We start from the raw sequence: 25,244 nt of genomic DNA on the forward strand, positions 1-25,244 counted from the left end.
TCACAAGACGACTACCAACGGCAGCTGCAACATACCTACCCACAGTGTTTCTTTGTCGCACCGGAATACTCCCACGCTGCCTTCACAAACTTCTGTTCTCCTCGAAATCCTTCTCATCATTCGGTGTGTGGACCAGTACGGCATTTACCGACTCCCCTCTACACACCCATACCCTGAACTCAACAGGGCGTGCCGACGCTTTGGCAATCACCTTCTTGTCTTCGCATCTACCGACTTCTCCCACAGTCTACCACATCCGAACCTCGCTTGCATTCGTTTGTCTTCTCTCAGGCTCGCTCACCCATCATGACGCGTCCAAAGGTACCCGAGGATAAGCGACAAAGGACAGCTCAGGCTTGTGATACCTGCAAGCGACGGAAACAAAAGGTAAGATAATGGTGCTCATCTCCTTTTCTCATGCCCGGAACTTTCTTTCTGCTTCCGCGTTTCATCCCATTATATCCCGTTCGGCCACGATAGAGTTTTGATGCATCAACCCTCATCAAAACGCCGAACCATGGATTGCAATGTGGTGCATGGAAGCCATCATGTCATCAGCAGGATGACTGCAGTCGAAGCTCAGGTTCTTCCTTTCAAGTTCCTTCCAGCCAATGGACCACTTGGACAATGGGTAGCATCAAAATACACTTTGTCCAAAAACTTGTATGATACCATCAAGTTAATCACTGACACCTCGTTAAAAGTGCAATGGAATTCAGCCGTGCAGCCCTTGCACCAAGCGAAACACGAAGTGCACCTACAACGCAACCGACCTCGCCGGAGCCGACACCTTGAGTTCTTTCGGACCTCCATTCAAACGTCGACACGTCGAGATTGTCACCGGATTCCAGCCTCACAGTGACCTGATAGACAGACTGGCGAGTGGAGGGCAAAACCAGTACATTGGCGTTCGACCGTTTGATAACTTCGACCCCAAGTCTCACCAGAGTCCGCCTTTCGGTAAAGATGAAGAGACTGGTGTTTATGGATCATACAGAACGCTGCCAGATCCCAGTGGGAAGCGATCTTGTAAGTGCTTTCCTCCGATTTTCCCTGTGCAGCAATTGACTATTTCTTTTAGTGTATTTTGGCGAATCCTCCCCCTGGTCGTATCTTCAGTTGATGCGCAAGGTAGTAGAAGGCGTGGCAGGTCCATCGCAGTTCACACTGGATCCTGGCCAATCCGAAATCGTCGAACCCACCCTCACGGTACCGGAGACAGCTCGGAGTGTACAAATGCTCCCAGAGAAGAAGACAGCCGAAGTGCTCGTGCAATGCTTCTTCACCAATGTATGTTACGATCTGACCTCCAAACCTATTTCCATTCTAACCACACATAGACAAACGGCATCGTAGACATTGTGGAGTCGCGACGCTTCAAGCAGTCTTTGCATTCATGCTACTTGAGCCCACTTACTGTGGGATCATCGACGCTCTGCTTGGTTTATCTTGTGTTGTCAATCGGCCTTGAAATGGCGGCGCCGACTCCAGGCAGCCCTGACCACGAAATCATCGCCCATCTTCGGTCTCAGTCCCCAGATCAAGCAGAGGTTTTCTTCCGAAGCGCCCAGGGCTTGGGGCACCCTGTTTCAGGATTTCAGGACGGGGAATTTTGGTCTATCCAAGCCCTCAGCCTCATGTCTTTATACAAGCTAACCGTATGCAAGCATAACGCCGCGAATGCATACCTTGGTCAGCATAAACTCTCAATTCGTGATTTTTGGCGTTGACTTACATTGAATTAGGCATGGCTGTTCGATCCGCCCAGGGACTGGGGCTTCACAGAGCTCCGGAGACGGCAGATTTCTTGGGCGACGATCAAATGGAACGGCGAAACGTCTGGAGAAGTTTATTTGTGCTTGATCGATTTCTCGCCGTGCTTCTGGGCCGGCCTGTCGCAATATCCGAAGGCGGCTGTTCAGAGGACTCTCTCGAAGCGCCAACAAAACGAATGGGCCCCAAAAGGATGCGCCGGAGCCAGAACAACACTGGCCCCGGCCTCGACGGTGCCGTTCGAGCAAGCAAGGCTGTTGGTGAAGTCCTGAAAAAGGCCTACTCTGAAACCAAGATCACTACGACAGCTGCCCAAGAACTCTTCGAAAATTGCCAACGCTGGTTTGACGACCTTCAGCCAACCCCATACGCAAGCAAGCTCTTCATCAAGGACATTTCCACCGCACCTGCTCAAGGAATGGGGATTCTGCATGCCAAGCTCCTTGGTTTCCACTGCACTATCCTTCTCACCCGCCCCTTTTTCTTGCGTTTATTTGTCAGGGTGCGGGATGACAAGCCAGGACATCAGGTTCAAATATCTCAAACAGATTCGAGAATGCAGAGACTTTCTGCGACCTGCGTTTCTGAATCGACCCAGATGATCAAATTAACACAGGCGGTGTTTCAATCTCACATTATTCCCCGGCGAAATCCATTTGTGATGTAAGTATATGCTCGTTTGATTAGAATCTCCTTTCTCACAAGACCTTAGGCATTCCCTCTTTGCTGCCACCGTCATCATATTGGGTAACCAGTTTGCGCATTTACATGACAACGCCGACTACGACGAATCGATATCAAACGCAACGAACATCATGTCACACTTTTCTGCCAATGATTTTGAGGCAAGACGCTTGCTTTTCATCGTCACGTCGTTTAGAGATGCCGTTCAACGCCAAGCAACAGCCACTGCGCCGAGCGGCTTGGTCCAGACCTCGCAGGCAATGTACTATGTGAAGCCACGCACTGTCCCGAAAGCCCCGACAGAGAGTGTTTCTTCCTCCCATCACTACTCGGGAGAGAGCGAGGATAATATAACGAAATCCCCTCACGTGGAGTCCAAGAAGAGTATATCCCAGGTTTCCCAAGCTCCTATGAATCCGCAAGACGGGGCATCGCGAGGCATGAATGTCCCAGGTCTTGCAGCTCGAGGGTCTACGGAATCGCTAAGCAATAGCACCACTCCCTTATCCCAACCTACTGAAACATCGGACCAACAAGGCAGCGACCCGGGAGGCCCAGTATCCATTGGATGCGAGCATGGATTCCCCTTCGACGGCTTTTGGGGCTTTCCGACTGATGGCGGATCCGTGTCTCGTGTACAAACACCCGGGACAGGGCCAGGAGGCATGGCTCAGATACACTCAGCCGAGACAGGGGGGAACGCCATGGGGCACAGCCGCTATTCAGCTCCTGGCATTTCGGATGCGCCACAGAACCAGTCTCGCGGTGTTGTCTCAAGCCTCTCGGGGGTCATGTACCCAATGGAGGACCCACCGGGGTTCGGCAGGTGATTAGACGCACGCGCAAGGAATGAATGGGTCTTGTAGTGTATTGCGGATGGGGGGATTGTAGACTTTCCTATGAACATTTATCGTCACTTAACTTCCAAGCTGGCAAGTCCTATGCTACCGAACGATAGCATAATCACAATCACAAAATGTATGGCACGAATGTCCAGCCCTTTCGGAAAGATCGCGTGTCAGAATTAATCAACCTCGTGTAGATTTGATAACAAACACCTGAAGATTTAGCCGCGCCAGCCCGGTATGCTTGAGAAGACATTGAGACGTATCGACAACGGAGAGTACATTATGCAATGCATCTTGACCGCTCATTCAAACCAAAGCAAGTTCCTTGTTGGAGCCGCAACAATATTTGAAAAGGCCAAGCCACGTCTCACCGCAGTGTGCGTGGTATTAATGACAGCTCGAGCAGATGGTACTTTCGACTGGTGATTGGACCGGGGTTTAAACCACACAGCCATTTGATTATTCCCAACAATAGGGCATCCCTGCATAGCCACTTAAGTAGTCCCTGCGCTTAGCAGCTGAATGTGAGTCTCTCCGGGGGACCGGTCAAGGTCCCCGAAGCGCTCCCCGGATCCCCCTTGCCGGACGCGGGATATGCAGCTGGACGGATGTGGCAGAGACTGGATCGCCGAGACTTGAGTTATAATTCCGATATCCCGATGGAGGAGACGATCATTGCGTTAGCAATGTATCGGCCCGGCAAATGAAACCGCTGAGGCCTTGTGACCGGTATGAATGGCACTGGGAATTTCCCTTGGGTCAAGGTTCGTATAGAGGCGATACATGGCGATTCACCAGTAAGAAGCAGCTTATCATGTACACATTGGTTTGTGTGATAATACCGTGGCGATGCTACAACATCATTCTTCCCCTGTCTTGACCTCAGCCGTGTCTCCTCGGCAGGCCCAATGGCAAGTATTATTCGCCAGTAATGACATGTCATCGGGTTGGAAGGTGGTTAGAGAGACAGCAAAGAAATTGCGCGCGCGATCCGCGTCAATGGCGGGATGATCGCGGCAGCTCCGTTGCGACCAGCCCGTCTCAGGCTCGCAATGATGCCCCAATTCAGATAATGGCTCAGCCAGCCACTTTGCAGCACATCTACCTCGTTGAAAAGCCCTCCACCACCGAGAAGCACACCGGTTGTCTGGAGAGAAGAGAGAATAGGCAGCAAGCTATCTGCGGCCTCGTGCAGATGCCGCGTCGAAAATAATGCAGCTTTGCAGATGTTTGCTACAAGCCTGCAACCACGCTGCAGCATTCCCATATGCCGGACACGTTATTCGTCGACTAGGCCGTCCATGTACACTATTGACAGGGATCCCTGCATGCTGTGTCGACATGTCTAAGATGCGCAAGGGTCTTATGTAGCATGTGCTTAGATTCTGAAGGTCGTGTTTTGCTGGATACGGAGCCATGTAGCGCCCAATCTTTACTTGCTTTGGCGGCTACTTCGCTTCCCCACGGCGCCAAATACTCTCCAGTGAGCGGCAATCCCACGTAGCATTGACCGCGTTTGCCATAGTGCATTACTGTACAAGCGCAGACCGGACGCACGTTGAAGGTACAGTGGTCGATACATACATCATGTAATGGTTGCCCCCATATCGATGTCCAAGTGCGGAGTAAGACTGCAGGTGGACGGATGCCTCATACGTTGCCGTTCTACCGGTCGTCTTCCACACCGGTCACAGATCTCACATCTCACATCTCCCAAAGAGGAAACCCTAGGGCGCAACGTAAGTTAGGCCGCTGCCAAGAAAAAGCAACACTGCGGAACGGACCAATGGGTTGCTTCCCACTGGACGGGGCTGCGACTGTGCAGTGCCGGCCGTGAGCAGCGTGAGCATCGTGCGGTTCAGCGGCTTGGGATGTTGGGACGGGATGAAGGATGCAGCCACGTCTCAGAAGGAGTTGATATGTCATTCACGGTGATTCCACAGCCTGACAAGCATCATGAGTCCGTGTTGGTCATTGCCCAGCTTTATAGATCCGGGGTCCTTGTAAGCCACTGAGTAATCATATATATCGTCACCACGTCTCGGGCCCAAAGCGTTCCCCCTCCTTGACATGCATCTGCACTGCCGTCCCCTGGACATCCATGGTGGTTGAGACGACGCTGTTTCCCCACCAGTTGGGAGGCTCTACACCATTCAGCGTGAAGGCAAAAAATATGAACAGGGTTGCCAGCGCCAGCCCAAGATCCAGCGCCGACGACGTCAAAAAGTTCAGCCGGCTCCACCATTTGAAGTGGCGCTTCTTGATCCAGAACTGGAAGGCGAATCCAACCATGCCCCATGACAGATAGTTGAGCGGTGTTGCCGGCGGGATCGCCCCGGCGCCACCAAAGAGGAGCGGAGCTATGAGATACTTGGCTGGCGACTGGGGCCATTTCTTCGCCGCAAAGTAGAAGATGACTGGGGTTATGGCACCAACGATGAAGAACAAGAATAGCCCGGAGTAGATCTGGCCCGGGGAGAACATCCGTGCCGGTCCCAGAAGGCCCCAGATAATCGAAGCTGGCGCGCCTGTGTTAGTAAAGTACTTTGAAGTTCCTCGTTGGATGGGCTCACCGGAAAAGAATACCCGGCCGCCAGGGCATGTGAAGTGATCCTCCTGGTGGGGCTCACAGACATCTTCAATATTGTTCAGTGCCAGATTCAGCACAATAATCTGGATGAAGCAGGAGAAAGTTGTGGCAACGACTTGGGACAAGAACATGGTGCGAGGGGGGATCTTCATGTAGTGCCCGAATTTTAGGTCTGCGACGAAACTGAGAGCTTGTGACCTGAGTCATTGTTAGTGCTGGTACCAAATATGGCTATTTGAGAGCATACATTGTAATATACCCAAAGGTTTTGAAGCTGTTGGTACCAAGTCAGTCATGAGTTTATAATGAGTGTACGAAATCATAGCTGGGACGTACATCATGAGCGCCAAAGGACGCCCTGGTTGGATATACCCATAAATAAACTCCGTCAAAACGTTGAGCCCGATTTGGGTATTAGTGATGGCTTGTATGATTCCAATCGGGAGCGCGAATCCAAAGGAAATGGCAATTGCCAACAGAAACGCCCACCAAGAAAGATTGGTTGCATAACCAAGCACTGTGTAAAATCCCAATGCAAGCATCTTCACCCGCGGTTAGTCACATACTCCCGTAAGAGTGGGAAGTCAGGACTCACAACACCAAAGAGACTCATATACCACCAAGTCGGAGCCTCTTTATACTTTCTCATCAACTTCATGTGAATATCTGGTTTCTCGCTTGTGCTGTTTCTATACTGCTGCCAGATCTGTTTACCGTTGTGCAGATAGGTGTACACAACCAGGGATGAGATCGCTGCGAATGACAACCCATACGACATTGCGAATGTAGTGCTTCAAAAGTTAGTCGTCGTGTATTTTCAAGCGAACTTATCTTGACGTACCTGATGAATAAAGGTGAGTAGTTCTTGTATGCCTCCTCATCCAGGGTGAACTCGGGGGTTAGGATACGCGTAGTGTTGTAGTTGGCACCAGTGTTGTCATATGTACTGGAGTCACTCATGGGCAGATACCATGAATACCATACACCACTGTAGTGGAAGAAAGAGGACAAGACGATAAAAAACGTCCCAACGCCGATGAGGGTATTGGCGATAGCGTGCCTAGAACATACATATAAGTCGATGCTTTCACGAGACTCTGGGGCTCAACTTACCATGGCGGAATCAGCGGTGATCCGACGTAGCCAGCAATCTGCGTCCAATCGAAAGTGATGGGGATAAGTGACAGACCCGTCTGGCCGCCGAAAATCTGGTTCACTACAGGGTTTTGGGGTGCCAGCCAAGTAGCAACGGAGAATATGCTCAGGAATTGAGCTAGGAATCCGGGGATGAAGTAATAGACAAACGAACACCCAGTAACGATGGCAAACCACCTATACCTATGCATCGTGCCACCCAGGATAGTCGGGTCTGGTCGATCATTCCTCTCATACATGGCATTCATTAACGTCACACCTACCAAGTTCCCTGGCCAGATCATAGACGCAGGATACACTTTGGTGGATTAGCAGAGCTGCGATGATGGTCTCGAAGCAACGTACCGAGAAATTTGCGCAGCATTCCCGCAATACCGTATCCGAGCGATTGCGTAGATATAGTGAGAAAAAGCTGGAATGGAATGCCGAAGTTCTGTTTGTAAAAGACCAGTTGCGCAAGGATAATGTCGGTAGCATAGGCGACTGAGAAAGAGACACTGGCCATGACGACAATGATGGTGTGTTCCTTGATGTTGAACGGCCCTGGGTTGAGACTCCAGCTCATACCAAAGGTATTGAATTCCTTCTTGGGAAACCACTTTGCCCAGCCGTGACCCATTGGCCACGCGATGATTTGGGCGATGAGAGGTCCGATGCCAATTGAGGGTTGGCGGAGTGAGAAGAGGGTGTTCATCGAGGCACCGAGAACGACCAATAGCAGCCCAATTGTCCATGCTCTCACTGTGTTGCATGGCAAGTCCTCATCGTGGTTCCGCACAGCAGCCCGAACCTCCGGATAAGGCGAATCTTCTTGTTCCTCTTCGTCTTTGATCAAGGCGGCTTCATCGTCAACGTCTCCATCGTCCCTGTCGAGACGATCCTGCCGGGTGTCATACTCTTCCGCCAGATGGGGATCCATAAGAAGTTCGTATTCAGAACCTTGGTCATCGTCGACATCGTTGCGGGCGCCAGATTCACCCCACTGTGCAATTCGACGTCTCATATCCTCGCCATGATCGCCGGTGTCCGAGGATGTTGATAGCCGCCCACTAGGTCCGTTAATGGGTTTCCCGATAGCCTCGGAAGGGGCTGAAGAGCCCGCCTTCTGATTCGCACTCATCGCAAATCTCGTCCGAGTAACCCCGGGTGAGGGCGCAAGGGAATGCTAGGCTCGACAGTCAGAGCCAGTGGGAACAGGTTTAAGGTCCACAGCAATGTTGGGGAACTAGATCATGGATGTAATGCACCCCGATGCTTATACTCTCCACGGAATTCAGGAAGCCAACACAGAGGGCCACAGCAATAGATAGTCTTGAAGCAACACGGGGCTGGTATCCGGCGGAAATGACTGGATTGCGGAACAAGGCACAGACGCGCGTTCGAATTGCTCGGACCGCGCGGCAAAGGTACCAATAGCTCCAGTAATAACGGTTTCTCACCCTTGAGGAACTCTCAGAGGCTCGACCGTTGAAAGCGTGGGATTCAATGGCGGCGCGCAAAGACGGACGCTCGCGCAGCAAAGATCCGGATGAAACGTGTTGCCTCGAGGGCGACGCCCGCGTCTTTGTTGTCCCTTTTGAGCAGGTGGCGCCTATTCAGGGAAAAAGGATACCGCCTAAGACAATACTCACTTGTCAACAGCGTAGATTTTCAAATTGACGCGGGCGGAGCGGTCCACCAGGGAGAAACGGCAGACGATTGAAGGACGATGGAGGCTTGTCGAGAGATACAAGATATGATGAGGTACGTACTCCGTACATGACTAGAAGCTCCGGCTGACTTATCGCGAAGCTTGAAGGCCCCTGTAAACCCCCTGTAGCTCCCTGGGTACTGCAGGGATTACGCGCTAATCCTAAAATGGGAATTTTACATGCAGCAGTATTCAGCATCTTCACTTGCATCCACTCGACCTTCCATCTTCCCTTCCCATCACAAGTATTTTGTCTTTTCGTTTTACCCATTTGTCCATCCTTCAGGGCAGATGCGTGTCCGCCTCCCATAGTCTCAGCAACTCTGCTATGGAAAGACAATGCGTCGAGTAGTGGTGACTGGCCTCGGGGCCATCACACCTCTGGGAGTTGGAGTTCGACGAACTTGGGCTCGTCTCTTGGCTGGTGATTCAGGAATTGTCAGCGTCGCGCATCTGGAGCCCCAGGCCCGATGGCGGGAGCTGACGAGCACCGTTGCGGGACTGGTGCCCAGTGGCGAGGGAGAAGGGGAATGGACAGCGTCGGACTGGATCAGCAGGACAGAGCAACGGCGGATGTCCAAGTTCACGCAGTACGCGGTTGCAGCAAGCAGCATGGCCCTGAAGGATGCCGGATGGGAACCGTCCAGCCAAGAAGATCTGGAGACTACGGGCGTGTGCCTTGGGAGCGGCGTCGGGAACCTGGACGAAATCTATGAGGCCAGCCTGACACATAATCAAGGGGTGGGAACCCCAATATAATCTTCCAAGAGATGATGCTAACCACTCCAGCAGGGCTACAAGAAGGTTTCTCCGCTATTTGCCCCAAAGATATTGATCAACATGGCTGCAGGACATATAGCTATGCAACACGGATTCCAAGGCCCCAACCATGCAGCAACAACGGCCTGTACGACCGGAGCCCATTCAATCGGCGACGCCTCTCGGTTTGTGGCCATGGGGGACGCTGACGTGATGATTGCCGGAGGTTCCGAATCCTGCATCCATCCGTTGACGTTTGCGGGGTTTGGTCGGGCCAGGTCTCTATCTACGGCTTATAACGACGACCCTACCGCGAGTTGCCGCCCATTTGACGCCGACCGCAACGGCTTCGTCGTCTCTGAAGGAGCTGCAGTGTGTGTCCTCGAGGAGCTCGAGCATGCCAAGGCCCGGGGGGCACGCATCTATGCCGAGATCAAGGGTTATGGTTGCAGCGGTGACGCATATCATATGACGGCGCCGCGCGAAGATGGCCATGGCGCATTTCTTGCCATGAGGAGAGCACTGAAGAGCGCCGGGATCAAGCCGTCGCAAGTCGACTACATCAACGCACACGCAACGAGTACCCTGGTTGGCGATGCGGCGGAGGCGGCGGCTATTCAGCGGCTCATGCTAGGAGAGGAGGGCTACTCAACGGAGTCGAACGTCACTGTTAGCAGCACAAAGGGAGCAGTTGGACATCTTCTAGGAGCTGCCGGTGCCATTGAGGCCCTGTTCTCCATCCTTGCTATTCATGAGGTAAGCTCCTCCACCATCTTTCCTGAGACTACCACAGCTAACGATTGTTCCAGTGCGTTGTGCCTGCAACCTTGAATTTAGAGAAACCCAACGTTGGTCTCGACTTCAACTTTGTGGCTCAATCAGCACAGCAGAAGCAGGTTGACGTTGCGCTCTCCAATAGCTTTGGGTTTGGCGGTACGAACAGCTCGCTGGTTTTCTCTAAACATGTCTAGTTCTTCGAAGCAAGACGATGAATTATTTTCGGAAATGTTTAAATACTACACCCACTCAATTGTACAATATTTAAGAATAATTCGTTATTGAAGCTGGCTGCGATTATACTGGTGGAGTCAGCAGATTGTGAGACAATGTGCAGATCAGCGCAGATCAGACTGTGTGGGTTCACTGGCACCCGTGCTACCGACATTCTCCCGGAGCCACTCACGAGGCAGGCATTTTCTTTGCAATTGAATATCCATGCGGTCATATCCTCGGCCATGACGTGAAGCATTTAACGAACTTCCCTCCCACCGTGCCCCGACGCCTCCTCCCGATCCCCAACACCTCCGACGCCATGAGTCTAGCATGCGAGACCTGCCGGGCCCAGACGAGGACCCTCGTCCGCGCCGCAATCCGCGCAGGCGCATCTCGAGCCGCCGCTGCCCCGAAGAACTTTCTCCCACCCGCCAGAGCGCCCATGTCGATGCCCGTCCGGTACTTCAGCAAGACCAGTTCGAGGAACCTCCTCAAGGGCCTCAGCAGCGCCGTGTCCGAGCCCTATCGCGTGCTGGGTGCCACGGAACAGCTCTTCAAAGCCACATCCAAGGCCGCCGACTACCACATCACCGAGGCGGAACGTAAGGACGAGAGTGTGCAGCTTGCCGAGGATGGCGAGGAAGTCGGCCACTCGCTCAATGCGGACGGTGCCTGGCATAGCAGTACGTGGGCTCTTTAAAGGCTTTCTTATACTGGTATTGGACTAACCCACGACTGCGTAGAATTCAACCTCCCTCCCACCTTTAGCACCTGGTCCCACGTCACCATGCTGCACATGTACCTGATCAACGCCCGGATACGCTGCTTCGACCGCGATGTCTTCCACAACTGGCAGCACCAGCTGACCGACCACTTCTTCTTCGAGTGCGAGAAGAAAATGCACATCGACCATCAGATCACATCGAGTGCCCTGCGACAGCGGTACCTCAAGGACATCTTCGTCCAGTGGCGTGGCCTGCTATTGGCCTACGACGAGGGTCTTTTCAAGGGCGATGCAATCCTGGCCAGCGCCGTCTGGCGGAATCTGTTCAAGGGATCACCGGATGTGGACCCCAGGGCGCTGGTGGCCATTGTGGGATGGATGCGGTCGTCACTGATGCGCCTCGAAGCCGTCAACGACAACATGCTCGCAGCCCAGGCCCCCAAGATCCTTGCAAGGCCGGTGGAGGCGTTCTGGGACCCGCAGACTACCGGCCAGCAGGAAGACGTGCCGGTGAATGTTGAGAGACGGCAGACACAGGCCAGGGCGGCCAACGGAGACGTACGGCCAGCAGCAACGCCCAAGGTTGCGGTGAATTAAGGGCGAGGAGGTCTGTATTACCAATGTGCGGAGTAGGAATATAAAAAAAGAACGCTAGATAAGGACGTGACATGAGATGTATGAATAGGTTGGGGACGGTAGAGGCTAGGAAGTGGACTTTTGAACGAGACATGTTGGTTGTTTTACATACATGCATAATTCATGATGATATCCCGTCTCCCTTTCAACAGGAATCACTCCTTAATCATTTTACGAGCAATCAATCATGAGGTCAAGTATCAACCAGTCTTCTCCCACATCTGGAACTCGTACTGCGTCCCCGCCTCCTCCTGTCCACCCTCGACAACCTCTTGGCCCGTCCATTCCTCCAACGCCGCCCTCGGTCTCTTGATCCAATTCGTCATGCCACCATCCCCGAGGCGCAGCGGGAAGAAGGCATCGCAGTCGAATTCACGCTCGATGCTCGTCAGCAGCACGCGGCGCGCTTCCGGCAGCTTGAGCGCGGCGTCGTATATTTGCGCCCCGCCCATGATGAAGACGCGGGCCACGTCGGCGCGGGCGCGAGCGTACTGCAGCGCGGCCTCGAGCGAGTTTACCTTGACGGGCTCGGCCCGGGGGTCGGCATCCGCGGCCGGTGGCGTGGCCGGCGCGGAGCGGGAGATGACGATGTTGAGACGGTCCTTGAGTGGGCGGAATTTGGTGGGGATCGAGTCCCAAGTCTTGCGGCCCATGATGACGGCATTGACGCCTGTCGACGGAGCCTGAGACGGGTTTTCGTTAGCTACCCACGCTTCAATCCTCCGGTAATTTGAGCTCTTGAACGGGAGAGTCGAGCAATATGCTCTGTGAGTGGTGTCGAATGAGGCCCAAATACCTGAGGCGGGAGGTGCGTGGTGACGCGCGCAAAGTACTGCATCTCCTTGCGCAACCCGTTCCAGGGCATGGAGCCGTTGGCTCCGATTCCCATATTCCGGGTCGCGGCGACAATGAGCGTCAGTTCGAGGGGCTGCATGGTGGATGAGTTTGTTGACGAGGTGCAAGAAGGCAAAAAATGCGAAGTTGTGTGAAAGTGGGCGAAGGGTGAAAACGTCACCAGTCGCAACTCGCATCACCAAACTAGCCATGCAGATCCAGCAGCTTGTGAGACGTCATTGCGCCACAAACTGGTTTCTGCCATTGTAAGCAACAACTTTGTAGCCATAACTAAATACTAATAGTTCGTGTTTTTTACGTAGCAGAAAGTAGGCACATTGTTGTCATCTGAGGATTAATATAGTATTCAGGAAATCGGGCCCATAGAATGCATGATATAAAGTTGCTGCGTTGTCTTGGCTGCTATCCGAAAATGGAGGTCAGCGGCGAAGGATGCCGCCAATAACCCATGTGTCTAATTCTTTCAGCTTGATAAACTCTTAGGTTATTTACTATCGTTCCTGTCTACTTTGAAAAAACACGATCGGTCACGCACTCCGTCCTCCGTCTTACAACTTGGATGGTGGAAGCACCGCAACATCCTGGAACGGGACTCCTAGGAACCGGTATAAGTGATTAAATCTGCGCACCCGATTAGCAAAAATGAACACAGTGTCCATCCTTCATCCGATCCATCCTCGGGAGGGACGACTTACCTATCGCTCCCAAAGAATGACTGAGTCTTGCCCTCACTCGTCGTCGCCCACAGCCACGGTGCGCCAAATGCACCCCTCTCTACCGCCTCGCCAGTCAACTGCTTCACGCGCTCCTTCATCGACTCTCTCCCCGCCATGATCTTCTCAACATCCTCGGCGGTGAAGAGCCTTTTGCCGCCATCAGTTCTCTCTGTTGCCTCGGTGAGCGCGGCGGCTAGGTTGGCTTCGTCAACGAGGTTCACGTGCGGCGGCGTCCAGAGCTTGTGGAAGAAGAAAGCAAAGGCGGAGAGAAATGTCTCCAACGGGTAGTTGGCCTTGATGAAATGCAGAGCGCGCAGCGGGGAGAGGGTCTTGGATATTGCCATGATGTCCTCGGGGCCCCCTTCGTAGGGCAGGGAGAGACGAGCGGCGGCACGATAGGCGTCATCTGAGAGGTAAGCGGCCTTAGCTGGGAGCAGCCATGGGGGTTGGTTTCCTAGTAATCATCTAGATGAGTAATGTGTATTCGTTATGAGACTGTATGCCGACAGAATTCCTTACCGGAGAGATTGTTGATGCCACCCAAGAAGACGGGGTGGAACCTAGCTTCCCGTCAGTAACATGCAGCATATTGCGACATGGAGGGATGTGAGCACTCACTCCACTTCAACTCCGTGTGCAGCCAACTTGTCTAGGTTCCTGCGCAAGTCTGCGAATCCCACATAGCTGTAAAAAGACACTGCATTGGTGCCGTGTAAGCGCGCCGATAGCTCAAACAGCTCTTCCCGGGTCTTGCTCACCAATGTCCACGTAACAGTCGATGCGGCCGCCCATGATGTCGCCGCGGCTCTGGATTGATCGAGATTAAGTTCCTGATGAATGGAAAGCCCGTTGATTTGGATGCGAGAGGAGTAAGCTGTACAAACTGACCTCGGCCAGAACAGCCGCACTGAAGATGAATGATTACTGATCGTGGAACGCGCCGAACTCGTTCTGACGAACTTCAACTTCCCCAGACCGGACATGTGGGGGAGTGGGGCTGCCGAGGTCCGGGGAGAGCTTCGTGCCGCCGGCCTGCTTATTTGATAGCTCCGTCTGATATGTACCGTCCCTGGTTAAAACTGGTTAAAACACCACCTTCAAGGCCACCTGCACTGAATAGATAATTGAACCGATACTGTAGTCACCACCCCCAAAGACAAGACTCAACCATGCCCGCCGATAAACCTGTTGCCCTCATTGTCGGCGCCTCTCGTGGCATTGGCCGTCAAGTCGCCATCGACCTCGCCAGCAACGGTTACGCCGGTTCGTCCGCCTGCTTCATGTTCCTCGTCCTCGTCGAGACTACTAACAGGTGCTTTGGTGAATAAGTCGTCGTCGCAGCCAAGTCCGTCAGCGACCCTTCCAAGCCTGTTGTCCCTTTCCCTCCAAACCCCAACTCGCCAGCCTCCACCATCACCACCGTCGCCCGTGAGATCGCTTCCACCGGTGGCGATGCAACCGCCGTCCAGGTTGACGTCCGCTCCCCAGAGAGCATCCAGGCTCTCGTCTCGAAGACACTCTCTGTAAGCGTCCCTCCTCACCTTGATAGACCACCTGCACAACACAAGCCGCTCACACAATCCTCCAGACATACGGCCGCATCGACGTCCTGGTCTACAACTCGGGTGCCATCTTCTGGGCCTCAGTGCCATCCACGCCCCTGAAGCGCTTCCAGCTCATGCAGCGCGTCAACCCAGAGGGCCTCTACGCCACTGTCGAGGCCACCCTCCCTCACATGCGCCCCAGCGGCCGCATCATCGTCGTCAGCCCGCCAATTTACAGCCGCTTCTTCCGCGGCAAGACGGCCTACGCCATGGGCAAGGTCGGCATGAGCGTGCTGACCAAGGGACTCGCCATGGACTTTGAGCGCGAGGGAAGCAAAGACATGGCCATCACGAGCATTTGGCCTGCCGTGGTAAGCTCTGTCTTTCCCCAACCTCCATATCCCTCGTATCTCTCATATTGACGACAACACGCAGGCTATTGAATCTGGCGCCACCGAGCAGTTCACTCGTGCCAACCCAGACGAAGTAAACGACCTTCGCAAAGCCACCATCTTCTCCGACGCCATACTCGCCATTCTAAAAGCGCCCCCTTCGGTTGTCAACGGGGAGCTACTCCTAGACGAGGATTTCCTTCGGGATCACGCCGGCGTCACAGACTTCTCCAAGTACAACGTCGTCCCCGGCACATCCCCACGCCGGATGCTCCCTCAGAAGCTCCCAGACTTGACTGTAGCGGAGCAGGATGATGAAGGAAAACGCTATGACAGCAGCAAGGACAAGGCCAAACTATAGGAAAGTGATTGGGTGTATATAAGGCAAAACAAGTGTACAGCTAGCCATATGAAAACTTGAACCTATAATTTGATATCCTCTAGAACAAACACATCTAACCTCCTCGGGCCTCACGGCCACAAAACCACCCCAACTCCGAAACATGGACTGTACAATCAATCACCGACTCGTCGCTTTCTTTCCTTGCTCATATTACAAGACCCCAGACTTCGTCTGCTGTGCCTCAACAAACCGCCATCATATTTGCCACCTTGAGAAGCGGGATTTGAAGTGCCCTGCCTGGTCGAACTCTCCTCCTAGATGTCAAGGTTCTGTCGCTGGCTAAGCGGGCCCATCCCTTGCATGCTCTCAATATCCCCGATAGTGTCATTGAATACGCGCGTGATGTCGCCAAGGACCTTCATTCGGTTCCACTCATGTCTGCTGCGCCAGATTTCGTCCATCAGTTCGCGATTGATCTGCTCCAGTTGCTCAATTGTGCAACCCCCGGTGACGTCCGTCACTTCGTGCAGGAAGTTGTCTACTGCACCGTGAACTGAGAGCGGCTGCGATGCGGATGCTGATGAACCAGAATTTCGGATCGATTGCCTATCATCGATAGGTTGATCATTCAACAAATGAGCCATGCCCATATGCACCTTGGAACCTCCCGGTGTCCGCTGGACCTGGGACTGAGACGAAGTAGGACTGCCCGATAGATTCGATCCAGGCATCGGGTTGCTTCGGGTGAGAGCCCCAGCCTGAGAATGGATCCATGGCTCGTCGGGGGTATGTTGGCTGGCCAGAGGCAACGTGTCTGGAATCTCCCCGTCATTATCCTCATCGCCACCTCGGTTCTCGACATGTGTTCCGTTGGTGATCTGTGTACTGAAGTTGGATGAACGATGGGTGGACGGATCAGTACTCTTTGTCGTAGAGGCTTCGTTTACAACGGCTGACGGCGACACACCCGCAGGCAAAGAAGTGACGACAGACTTCTGGGAAATCTGCGTCATCGCCGTTGGCGCAATGCTGGCGTCTTGAGGATTAGTCGGGGGTCCCATCTCAGAAATGGGCAGTGTCTCATCATCAACACCGCTCATCTGGACATCGCCTTCTCCAGAAGGATGAGAAGTACCATTGCTGAGGGGATGCGATTCCTGGCCGGAAGTACCATGACCATTAGACAGTGGACTCTTCACCTGGAATCGAGCCATTGTTCGCGACCCGGGAACTGGCTCTCCGAGAGTCACCGGGCCTTGAGAGTCACTGTCATTCCCACCGCCAAGATCAGACTGGACGCGGTCCACAAGCGACTGCATAGCCTTCCTCTTTCGCTCTTTCTCAGTTGCTTGCTTCGCACGCTGGATCTGACGTCGATAGATGGCTTCCCAGTCAATGTGCGACGTGCTGTTCTCGATACTAGCTACATCAACTTCGACATTGCTGAGAAGTTCGTTGGCTTTGAGAGTTCGCTCCTTATCCCCAATGTTCTTCGCGTCCTTTGCGAGGGACTTGATATCAAACAGGAAGTCCTTTGGACGGGCGTAGAACCCGTTCGACAAGCGCTCCTCGATTGTTGTCGTCTCCAAGTTGTAGTAGCACTTCCCGGTAGTGGTGTCCCTTAAAACGTCGTTGTCGTACTTATCTTTGACAATCTCGAAAGGTCGGGGCTGGTCTCCCGCAAGATCCGGTCGTACGTAGTTGGGGTCTGATTCGACAAAGAGATAGTCGATCTGGGCCTGGGGAATGACAGGTTGTCTAAACTTCTTATACTTCCGGTTGATCTGATCCATGATGGGCTGAAGCTGGATCTTCAGGCCATTGAGAAGTTGGTGATCCTTCTTCTGCAGGGCCTTCATCTCCAACTTGGTGGGAGGAGCTGGCTCCGGTGTGGGGGCAACTGGTAGTTCCTCGAGCACCCTCTTCTTGCGGTTCTCGGGATCTGGGAACTCGGCGGGCTTCTTCTTGATGTAGTTCAACGTCGTGGCGAAGTACTCCATCCGGTTCATCTAATTAATGTGAGTAAACTGAGGAGTCAATGTAGATGTGGGATGTCTTACCTTCTCAGGCCGGGGAATCTCCATCCTGCTCTTGCGCGAGTATCCAAATAAGTCGCGGAAAAGTTCGTTAGGGATCTCCGACTTGTCGGATTCCGCAGTGGCAAGCAGAAGGACCGGATCGGTGGGAGCAATAGACCTCAACATGGTCTGGAAGGTAATGAAAGCAACAGTTCCGCAGAGTGTCGCATACCAGGCCTCAATGTTGGGAATATAGATGACACTGGGCTTGTGGCGTCTCACTTCCGTGAAAAGGCCGACAATAACCTGCTCCATTGACTATTGGCATGTTAGTATCCATCACCATAGTGTCTAGAATTGAATGCTTACCCGTCCATCCGCCAGCAAGCTAGGGAGATCAAAATTCTGTACATGGACACCCTCGAAATGGTGCAGGATTGCCGAGGCAAGGTATGCTTGACCCATTCCACTCACACCATAGATAACGAACCGAGGGCGGAACACTCGAGATCGCTCGAATTCTTGATGCAATTGCTCTCTGCCAAAGCCATGGTCGTCATCCTCGAATTGTTCGTACATAGCCTCCTCGAGCGCTGTTAATTTCTTCTTTCGGGGCAGAAGGTCATCCAGAGCCCGCTTGGCCTCGGCAAATTGGGCACGGAGCAATGGCTCGATGGACCTGGGAAGAGGACGAGCACCCGAAGTTGCCGATCGCTCAGAAGACGGGATAAGCTTCTTAATGGAGAGCATGAAATCTGTGGCATGAACAGAAATCTTTTCGGGGTTGACCACCAGCTTCTCCGTCGAGGAGTAGATCTGAGGGTACGTCCGCTGAATTGAATTGAGAGCGGCTTCAGTGCAGAGGGCTCGCAAGTCAGCACCTCCGTAGCCCTTGGTGTTATCAGCCAAAGAATCTTTGAACGGCTCGGAGAGACCCCAGTCCGCGGTGTGGATGTTCAGAATTGACTTTCGCGCATCAATGTCAGGGAGGGGGAAGTAGAACTCTCGGTCAAAACGACCTGGACGACGAAGTGCCGGGTCGATGTTGTCTGGACGATTAGTGGCACCAATGACGATGACTTGACCACGACCGTCCATACCATCCATAAGGGCCAGCAGCGTAGAGACGATGGAGGCATGAATCTGCTCCTGCTTGCTAGATCTAACAGGTGCAAGGCCATCAATTTCATCGAAAAAGATGATACTGGGCTGGGTTCTCCTGGCCTCTTCAAACAGCAATCGAAGCTGCTTCTCAGCCTCACCGACCCACTTGCTCAGGGCATCAGCTCCTTTTCGCATGTAGAACGAGATCTTCTTGCCGCCCGAGCCAATTGAGTTCGCCAAAGCTCGAGCGAGCAGCGTCTTACCCGTACCAGGTGGGCCATGAAATAAGACACCTCGCGGCGGAGTAACATGGAATCGAGTGAAGAGTTCCGGGTAGAGCAGTGGGAGCTGAACCATCTCCTTCAGCTGGTCAATGTGGCCTTGCAATCCACCAACCTGGCTGAAGTCGACGTTCATATCAACCCCAAGAGGGTCAGCGTCGGCCAAAGCCTTTCGATCCTTGATCTTGCCGACATTAGGCGTGGCGCCAACACCCTCAGCGTTCAGGCCGGGCGCAACTGGAAGAAGCCCGCCAGGGGCTGCAGAGGTCGGTGTCATACCCATGTTGCCAGCAACGTTGGAGCGGTGAACCATTTCATCGTCACTGCTATCGGAGTCAACTCCTCCAGCCGCCCCGGTGCCCCAAGGACCGTTGAGGAGTGAGCCAGCACCGCCGCCTCCACCGAATGGGCCAAACGTAGTGTTCAGGTTACGCTCCCATCCTTGGCTAGCGCCGCCGCGCCCTCGTCGTGCCCGGGCAGGTGTTGGGGCCGGATCCTCTTCATCTTCAATGTTGACCGAAGTCAGAGGAGGCATGTAGTAGTTCACACGAGCTCGTGATCGACGGGTGTTCTCTTGGTAGACGATAGGGGACTCTTTCCGAGGTCGGCGACGTGAGCGAGAGTCTTGTCGAAGCTCGCGAGCCTCTTCGTTCAACTCGTCGAGGTCGAAATCGGGTTCTTCGTCTGCGGACTCACCGCCTTGGCGAGAACCCCGGGTCGGTCTTGCTCGTTGGTTCGGTCGGCCTCGAGGAGTAGGGCTTTCAATTTCGTGAACGTCAGCACGACCCTTCTCGGATGCAGAGCCATCGGCTTCCGAATCATCGCCGGGGTCGAAATCGCTACTAGGTTCCTGTGTCGATTTCTTGAGGCCGGCCTTTTGAGTCAGACGGCGGGATTTCCTGGGGCCGCCGTCGGATTCAGCGTCTTCTGTTGGCGCAGAAATACTTGCGCGCGCGCCTCGCGTCCTGCGGGTGATGGGAACATCGTCTTCGTCATCATCGTCCTCGACAGTCTCGACTGGCGCGTCATCCCCGGTCGCTTTTTCGTTGTCGGCATCGTTCATCTCTTGATCATGCTCCGCATCTTGTTCCTCCTCTTGTTCCGGATCCTGCTCCGGTTGCTTCTCCGGCTCCAGCGCTGTCGGGTCTTCCACTTCCTCCTTCTTCTCAATCAGCTCGATGTCCTGAGATAACTCATCAATCTCGTCGACGCTTTTGATCTCTCGGGAGCTGGTCTCTTGTGTCGCCTCTTCAATAGTCTCGGGCTTCTTGAGACCCTTCATACCGCGAGAGGACCTCGTGTTTCGTGCGAGCGATTCGGGGCTCCTACTCCTCGAGTCTCGCGAAATAACAGCGTGTCGGCCAGAATTGGACAGCTCGACAAATTCCTCAGCATCTTCTGTATGCGCCCTAGTTGCCCTTCGCGTCACAGCACCCGAGGGAGTCGGAGGTACTCTGAGCTTAACAAGTCGCCTCACGGTTGGCTTGGGGGGTTCTTCGAGAGTCTCAGAGTCGCTCTTGGAACCCTCTTCAAGTTCGTCTTCGCTGCTCTCCTTGTAGTTTTGATGTTTGACGGCAGCCTTTCTGGCCCGACGACCAGCTGCGTTCACAGGCGCGTCTTCGTCCTCCTCATCGTCATCGAAGTCCTCCCCGAAATCTTCCTCCTGGCTATCGGAAAGCTCTTCTTCGTCGTCGTCAATATCGGATCCTCGATAACGGTGGGCTCGCTTGCGGCTTGGATTTCCAGCTCTCGAGGGGCGTGCCTTCTTGGAGCTCTTGCGTGGTCTTTCCACTGTGGGGTCGAAGTTCTCGTCCTCGGAGTCCGACTTGTTCGGGTCGAAGTCCTCGAGGACTCTCTTTCGCTTGCTAACCATCTTGGATGCAGCTAAGGTCCGATTGGTGATGCAGTTGTCGAGGCTGCGGCGTGGAACAGCACAGCAGATGGGTCTGAGAGAGCTTTAGAAGGTCTAGAGGCAGCCCGGATACGTCAGCAATGCATCGCCCAAGGTTGCAAAAATCGATGCCAATACGGAAATAAATCATTGAAAGAATGATGGCTATGTTGGAGGAATGTGTTGGATTCGCAGCGGGAACTCACCGTTGACCTGGGTGGGTAGTGCACGATATCACGAAGAACCGTGCATGGGGCGGCCTGGTCGCACGCAAGCTTGTGGCTTACAAAACGCGCGGGAACCAGCGCGGATGCAGCGAAAAAGCCGTGCAAAAGAATCGGCAAGAAACCACAGATCAAATATTGACCCGGGGCGATGGCGGTTTGTCGAGGGTTTCGACCAGTTGTGGTGAGTGCGATGTGAGACGGGTTTGCGCGTCCTGTTCGCGAGCGCTCAGCAGCGAGGGTCAAAGGGTCAGAGGTTTGGGCGTTGCGCCTCACGTGAAGATGGCGCGAAGAAAAACAAGGTGGTCCGAGCGTTTTTTTCAGGCAACATGGCCCACCATTTTTCGGCCTGCACAAAGGGGACCAGGCCATGACACTTTGCAACGCGCAAACCAGGTTCATTTCATGGCTTCAAATCAATTTCCAAACGGCGACTTTCCATGCAAACAACCCGTTCACGATGCCATTCGCCATTTTTGAGCCCGTTTCGAGCTCAAACCTAATATGACCACGTGTTTTAGACGCTTTTTCAGCGCCCCCAACACCGCCTGCACTGCCAATTCGCGTTTGACAAACAATCCCTTCAACCCATGAGCTCCCCCCCAGCTCCCCAGATTTTGTCAGTCGGCACCCAGAGCTTGAATATTGCGGCTCAAGTCAAGCTCCCGTCGTAGGGCTGATAGTTGACGGGCACGTCGCATGTGGCAGTCCCACCAAGTGCTAGCCAAGTCTCCATGCTGATGCCTTGGTGCCTTATTGCCTTGTTGCCTTACTCTGTTCTCAGGCACCCACATTTTCCCTTCCCTTTTCGGGACTCAACACAACATAACTTACCCTACAGGCCGGTTGAACCAACGGCGACCACCAACGGCGACCACCAACGGCGACCACCCACGTCAACGTGCCGATTCCCGAGCATTGATTGCTTGGCTCTTGGCTACAGGCAGCAGTCTAGATCACCCAAGGTTTTGCCATGATCCAACTTTGATCGCATCAGTTGACCGGCGTGGCGCGCTTTCCATGTGACCGTCTCACAGCTTGGCCATTCTTGGCTGTCCTTAGGCTCATTCTCGTATCTGCCTGACAAGCAACCGAGTCCCGAATAGCAAGGTCAACATGCACGCACCCACCAATGGCTACAGCGATAACTCCCGGGACGCGAGGCCATTCTCGCATTGACTTTTCGGTTCATACCGGCCATTGCCAAATTTAGAAGTCGTTATCATATTCATGGACTCATCAAAACTATTGCACACGTAAAGTGTTGTACATGGCCACTCCCACCAATTATTCTGGCCAGAGCCCTTCGCCCTCACACAGCCGGTTACGTTGCCCCCAGAAAACGCCGTACCGCCCACCATAATTCTCATCCCATGCCGGCCAGCGACGTTGCTTGCGTAAAATGATCGCACACGATCATGTGGAAACAAGTGGAATTACAACATGAAGAGCATTGTCCATTGACCCTGCACCTGTGTGTCATTTCTTTCCCATCATCGACCGCGCGAGCGCCGTCAAGGATGGCCCGCCAAATAGTAGCTGGTCGGTGTGTCGGCCGCAAGTGGTGTATACGTTGACAGTGGCCGCGGGCTTGATCCAAGGATGAGCTGACTTGGGCGGTGACGATGCAGAGTCGAGAATGGACACATCACTGGAGTACGAGCCAGTGCGTTGCTGTATCCTTGTTAGATTGATACGAGGAGGTGTTGGGGTTCTGGAGTGTACCTTATCGTCAATGAAGGCGGGCGAGTCGAAGTAGCCAGCACTCCCCTGGTCAGAGGTAGAAGAGGAAGTGCGCGATGCGCGGTGCATGTCGAGAGGCGCCGGAGCGGAGGCACGATTGAAGGAGTTCATAATGTTGGCGAGGCGAGGATTTGGGATGTGACAGTTTGCTATGTGTGGTATTTGGCGTCTGCGAGGATGATTGAGAGAATAATCCAGCAGACTAAAGATAAAAAGGCTTCAAGCCGGTTGATGGGTATCGTCAATGGGTATCGAGATTTGTCGTAGAGGCCGTTCAATTCTAACACACCAGGTGCAATCAATGTTTTCAATTGTCTTATCTTGTGTGGAAGGAAGGATGAAAGATGCTCACCCGACCCGACGAGCGACGTGACGCCCTCTTAAATGTCCTCTCGTCGTGCGGCTGATGGGTGATAACCACCTCCTCCACTGCTGTACTCCCCCTCCCCGCCACAACCCATACCACTGCCAACGAGACCAAACGCCCTATGTACAGGGTGCAGTAGTGGATGACAGCGTAAGCCGGGCGCAACCCGACCCGCATTGGGGATGACGCATCGTAGTCGGAGACACGGCACCCGTAGCAGGGCCGCCAAGACGACCAATGACTACAACCGAGCGGCGCATGCACCCGGGTCCAGGAATGGAAGGACTCTAGAAGCCACGGATCGACACTCCATAAGGCAGCAGGATAATGTTTTGTGGAGATGTTGGCTCCGGGGCTGGACCGGGGTCTTGGCCGGAGCTTACGGGCCCCACAACCGGAATCACCGATGATGCCAATCCAACTGTCAAGTCGCCGTGCCATCTGCGGGGCTCCACAGCCCCAGCTTCTTGACTCCACCTGACCGGCCGATTGACGCGGCCAAGCGGTGCTAACGTTAGAAGGGCCGTTACACCTCGATGATGCTGCAGAATCTCCTCGGCAGAACCTTGCCGTCGTCTGGGGACATGTGGGGATTTCAGTGATCTGATTTTAGAATCAGAGATCCAAGAACCAGAGATCCTAGACCCAAACCATCTTGGGTCCTCCAGCTAGGGTACTTGGCTTTGACACATATGACGTGTCTCTGAACCTACTGGACTGGCCGAGATGGCCGAGGATGATATCTCCGACGTAAAACCCCCTTCAATGGAGAAGCTTGTCTCCGCCATCTCTCTGACGAATTCATCCCATCCTCGACATTGATGAGTGTCTAGTTCGGACAGCTGAAAGTGAAGCATAGAGGTAAACGATGACCAAGGAAGACCATTCAGAGGAGCATCGCAGAACTGGAATGATGACTCGAAACTTAGAAATACCTTGGAAGGACCGACTGCTACCAGTTAGCCTGATGTATACTGACACTAAATAATCGGCACTAGGTGTGTTACATTTGTCTTAGGTACCATCTAGCGTAACGTGTGATCTCTGTGCTTTAACTTCAGACAGGCTTGGTACTGCCTCCACCTTATCTCGACGGCGTCCCCCAACATGACGGGAACTGCGCTATCACCCGGACGGGAATGAGAGAAGTCGAGTTTCTCATTGATCTCTTTTCCTTCTTGGACATGTTGAAGAAGTCGAATTAAATCTGAGACAGCTTTATTCTCCGGTCGAATCATGGTCTGCCAAACCCTTTAACCAACCTCATTCTCCTTCATTTGTCCCTCAAATAAGACAAAATAGACAATACCGTGGAGCTTTGAGGCGAAATACCACAAAATCTTAGCAGGATAATGTCTCTGCCCCTCGCGTCATGACTCCCCACTCATGCTCAAATCAGCAACCTCTAGAAGTCTTACCCTGCAGCTTCCTCCACCATCACTCGGTCTAAGACAATGCCTCCTATGGGGTTCCAGTATCCGACTTGTCTTCACGTAAGTCCTTCCCAAAGATTTTGCAGGTATCCCCAAGGTCGCCAATTCTCTCTTCCTGCTTCTGCTTGATTACTCGAGCAATGTGGTAGAGCAAAAGTCCAATGTTGCGGTTAACTCGAGGAAGAGCAGAACATGGATAATGTTTGAGTCCCACTCGAGAAACCCTCTACCCCTAGTACACTCTGCAGTATATAGACTCGCCGTGTGTCCCTGTCCTCACGTCTTATCCCACTTTCGCATGGTCACACGTGCCGCTTGATCATTTACACTGAAAATGTCTCCTGTACGTCACCTGCAGGGATGGACCCGGAAGTAAACTTCACCACAATTTTAAATAGGAGGCTTAACAGGCCCGTTCAGGACTAGGTATTTTGGGCCCTGTGTCTAACACAGGTCCTGTGGCAGAAGTGCTGCTTCGCTG

At 53.4% G+C, this 25,244-nt stretch overlaps 9 protein-coding genes across 9 annotated transcripts; 3 read left to right on the plus strand and 6 right to left on the minus strand.

Moving 5' to 3' along the window:
• Nucleotides 1-306: 306 nt before the first annotated feature.
• On the plus strand, nucleotides 307-3,287 carry BGZ61DRAFT_526003 (fungal-specific transcription factor domain-containing protein; the record flags this gene model as incomplete). Its single annotated transcript, XM_046252869.1, has 6 exons — nucleotides 307-387; nucleotides 705-1,029; nucleotides 1,082-1,290; nucleotides 1,341-1,692; nucleotides 1,746-2,436; nucleotides 2,486-3,287. 6 exons carry the CDS (start codon nucleotides 307-309, stop codon nucleotides 3,285-3,287), a joined length of 2,460 nt encoding a protein of 819 aa, XP_046112752.1.
• A 1,952-nt stretch (nucleotides 3,288-5,239) lies between these two features.
• BGZ61DRAFT_544184 (OPT oligopeptide transporter protein-domain-containing protein) lies at nucleotides 5,240-8,352 on the minus strand. Its single transcript, XM_046255267.1, has 8 exons — nucleotides 7,396-8,352; nucleotides 7,009-7,348; nucleotides 6,737-6,955; nucleotides 6,491-6,686; nucleotides 6,232-6,437; nucleotides 6,143-6,169; nucleotides 5,879-6,093; nucleotides 5,240-5,824 (listed from the first exon to the last, which is right to left on the minus strand). The coding sequence occupies exons 1-8, from the start codon at nucleotides 8,168-8,170 to the stop codon at nucleotides 5,337-5,339; spliced, it is 2,466 nt and encodes an 821-aa protein (XP_046112753.1). The 5' UTR covers nucleotides 8,171-8,352; the 3' UTR covers nucleotides 5,240-5,336.
• Nucleotides 8,353-9,079: 727 nt separating this feature from the next.
• Nucleotides 9,080-11,813, plus strand: BGZ61DRAFT_338416 (thiolase-like protein; the record flags this gene model as incomplete). Its single annotated transcript, XM_046239128.1, has 5 exons — nucleotides 9,080-9,481; nucleotides 9,533-10,255; nucleotides 10,309-10,464; nucleotides 10,746-11,160; nucleotides 11,236-11,813. The coding sequence occupies 5 exons, from the start codon at nucleotides 9,080-9,082 to the stop codon at nucleotides 11,811-11,813; spliced, it is 2,274 nt and encodes a 757-aa protein (XP_046112754.1).
• A 164-nt stretch (nucleotides 11,814-11,977) lies between these two features.
• Nucleotides 11,978-12,846, minus strand: BGZ61DRAFT_439338 (dihydrofolate reductase-like domain-containing protein). The gene is made up of 2 exons (XM_046244349.1): nucleotides 12,649-12,846; nucleotides 11,978-12,535 (listed from the first exon to the last, which is right to left on the minus strand). Exons 1-2 carry the CDS (start codon nucleotides 12,784-12,786, stop codon nucleotides 12,053-12,055), a joined length of 621 nt encoding a protein of 206 aa, XP_046112755.1. The 5' UTR covers nucleotides 12,787-12,846; the 3' UTR covers nucleotides 11,978-12,052.
• Nucleotides 12,847-13,053: 207 nt separating this feature from the next.
• On the minus strand, nucleotides 13,054-14,349 carry BGZ61DRAFT_439340 (glutathione S-transferase kappa 1). The gene is made up of 5 exons (XM_046244350.1): nucleotides 14,182-14,349; nucleotides 14,042-14,120; nucleotides 13,943-13,983; nucleotides 13,403-13,877; nucleotides 13,054-13,328 (listed from the first exon to the last, which is right to left on the minus strand). The coding sequence occupies exons 1-5, from the start codon at nucleotides 14,213-14,215 to the stop codon at nucleotides 13,256-13,258; spliced, it is 702 nt and encodes a 233-aa protein (XP_046112756.1). The 5' UTR covers nucleotides 14,216-14,349; the 3' UTR covers nucleotides 13,054-13,255.
• A 160-nt stretch (nucleotides 14,350-14,509) lies between these two features.
• On the plus strand, nucleotides 14,510-15,720 carry BGZ61DRAFT_502031 (uncharacterized protein; the record flags this gene model as incomplete). The annotated part of the gene is made up of 4 exons (XM_046251716.1): nucleotides 14,510-14,686; nucleotides 14,753-14,946; nucleotides 15,012-15,338; nucleotides 15,403-15,720. The coding sequence occupies exons 1-4, from the start codon at nucleotides 14,593-14,595 to the stop codon at nucleotides 15,718-15,720; spliced, it is 933 nt and encodes a 310-aa protein (XP_046112757.1). The 5' UTR covers nucleotides 14,510-14,592.
• A 148-nt stretch (nucleotides 15,721-15,868) lies between these two features.
• On the minus strand, nucleotides 15,869-21,230 carry BGZ61DRAFT_25799 (uncharacterized protein). Its single transcript, XM_046238380.1, has 4 exons — nucleotides 21,203-21,230; nucleotides 18,090-21,071; nucleotides 17,763-18,038; nucleotides 15,869-17,711 (listed from the first exon to the last, which is right to left on the minus strand). Exons 2-4 carry the CDS (start codon nucleotides 20,976-20,978, stop codon nucleotides 16,017-16,019), a joined length of 4,860 nt encoding a protein of 1,619 aa, XP_046112758.1. The 5' UTR covers nucleotides 20,979-21,071; nucleotides 21,203-21,230; the 3' UTR covers nucleotides 15,869-16,016.
• Nucleotides 21,231-22,406: 1,176 nt separating this feature from the next.
• On the minus strand, nucleotides 22,407-23,384 carry BGZ61DRAFT_439346 (uncharacterized protein). Its single transcript, XM_046244351.1, has 2 exons — nucleotides 22,946-23,384; nucleotides 22,407-22,894 (listed from the first exon to the last, which is right to left on the minus strand). Exons 1-2 carry the CDS (start codon nucleotides 23,072-23,074, stop codon nucleotides 22,700-22,702), a joined length of 324 nt encoding a protein of 107 aa, XP_046112759.1. The 5' UTR covers nucleotides 23,075-23,384; the 3' UTR covers nucleotides 22,407-22,699.
• BGZ61DRAFT_25810 (uncharacterized protein) lies at nucleotides 23,177-23,601 on the minus strand. The gene has a single exon (XM_046238381.1). The coding sequence runs from the start codon at nucleotides 23,505-23,507 to the stop codon at nucleotides 23,280-23,282; it is 228 nt and encodes a 75-aa protein (XP_046112760.1). The 5' UTR covers nucleotides 23,508-23,601; the 3' UTR covers nucleotides 23,177-23,279.
• Between the last annotated feature and the right edge of the window lie 1,643 nt (nucleotides 23,602-25,244).

This window comes from Ilyonectria robusta (assembly GCF_021365365.1).
Source record: "Ilyonectria robusta strain PMI_751 chromosome Unknown BGZ61scaffold_1, whole genome shotgun sequence".
Lineage (NCBI taxonomy): Eukaryota > Fungi > Ascomycota > Sordariomycetes > Hypocreales > Nectriaceae > Ilyonectria > Ilyonectria robusta.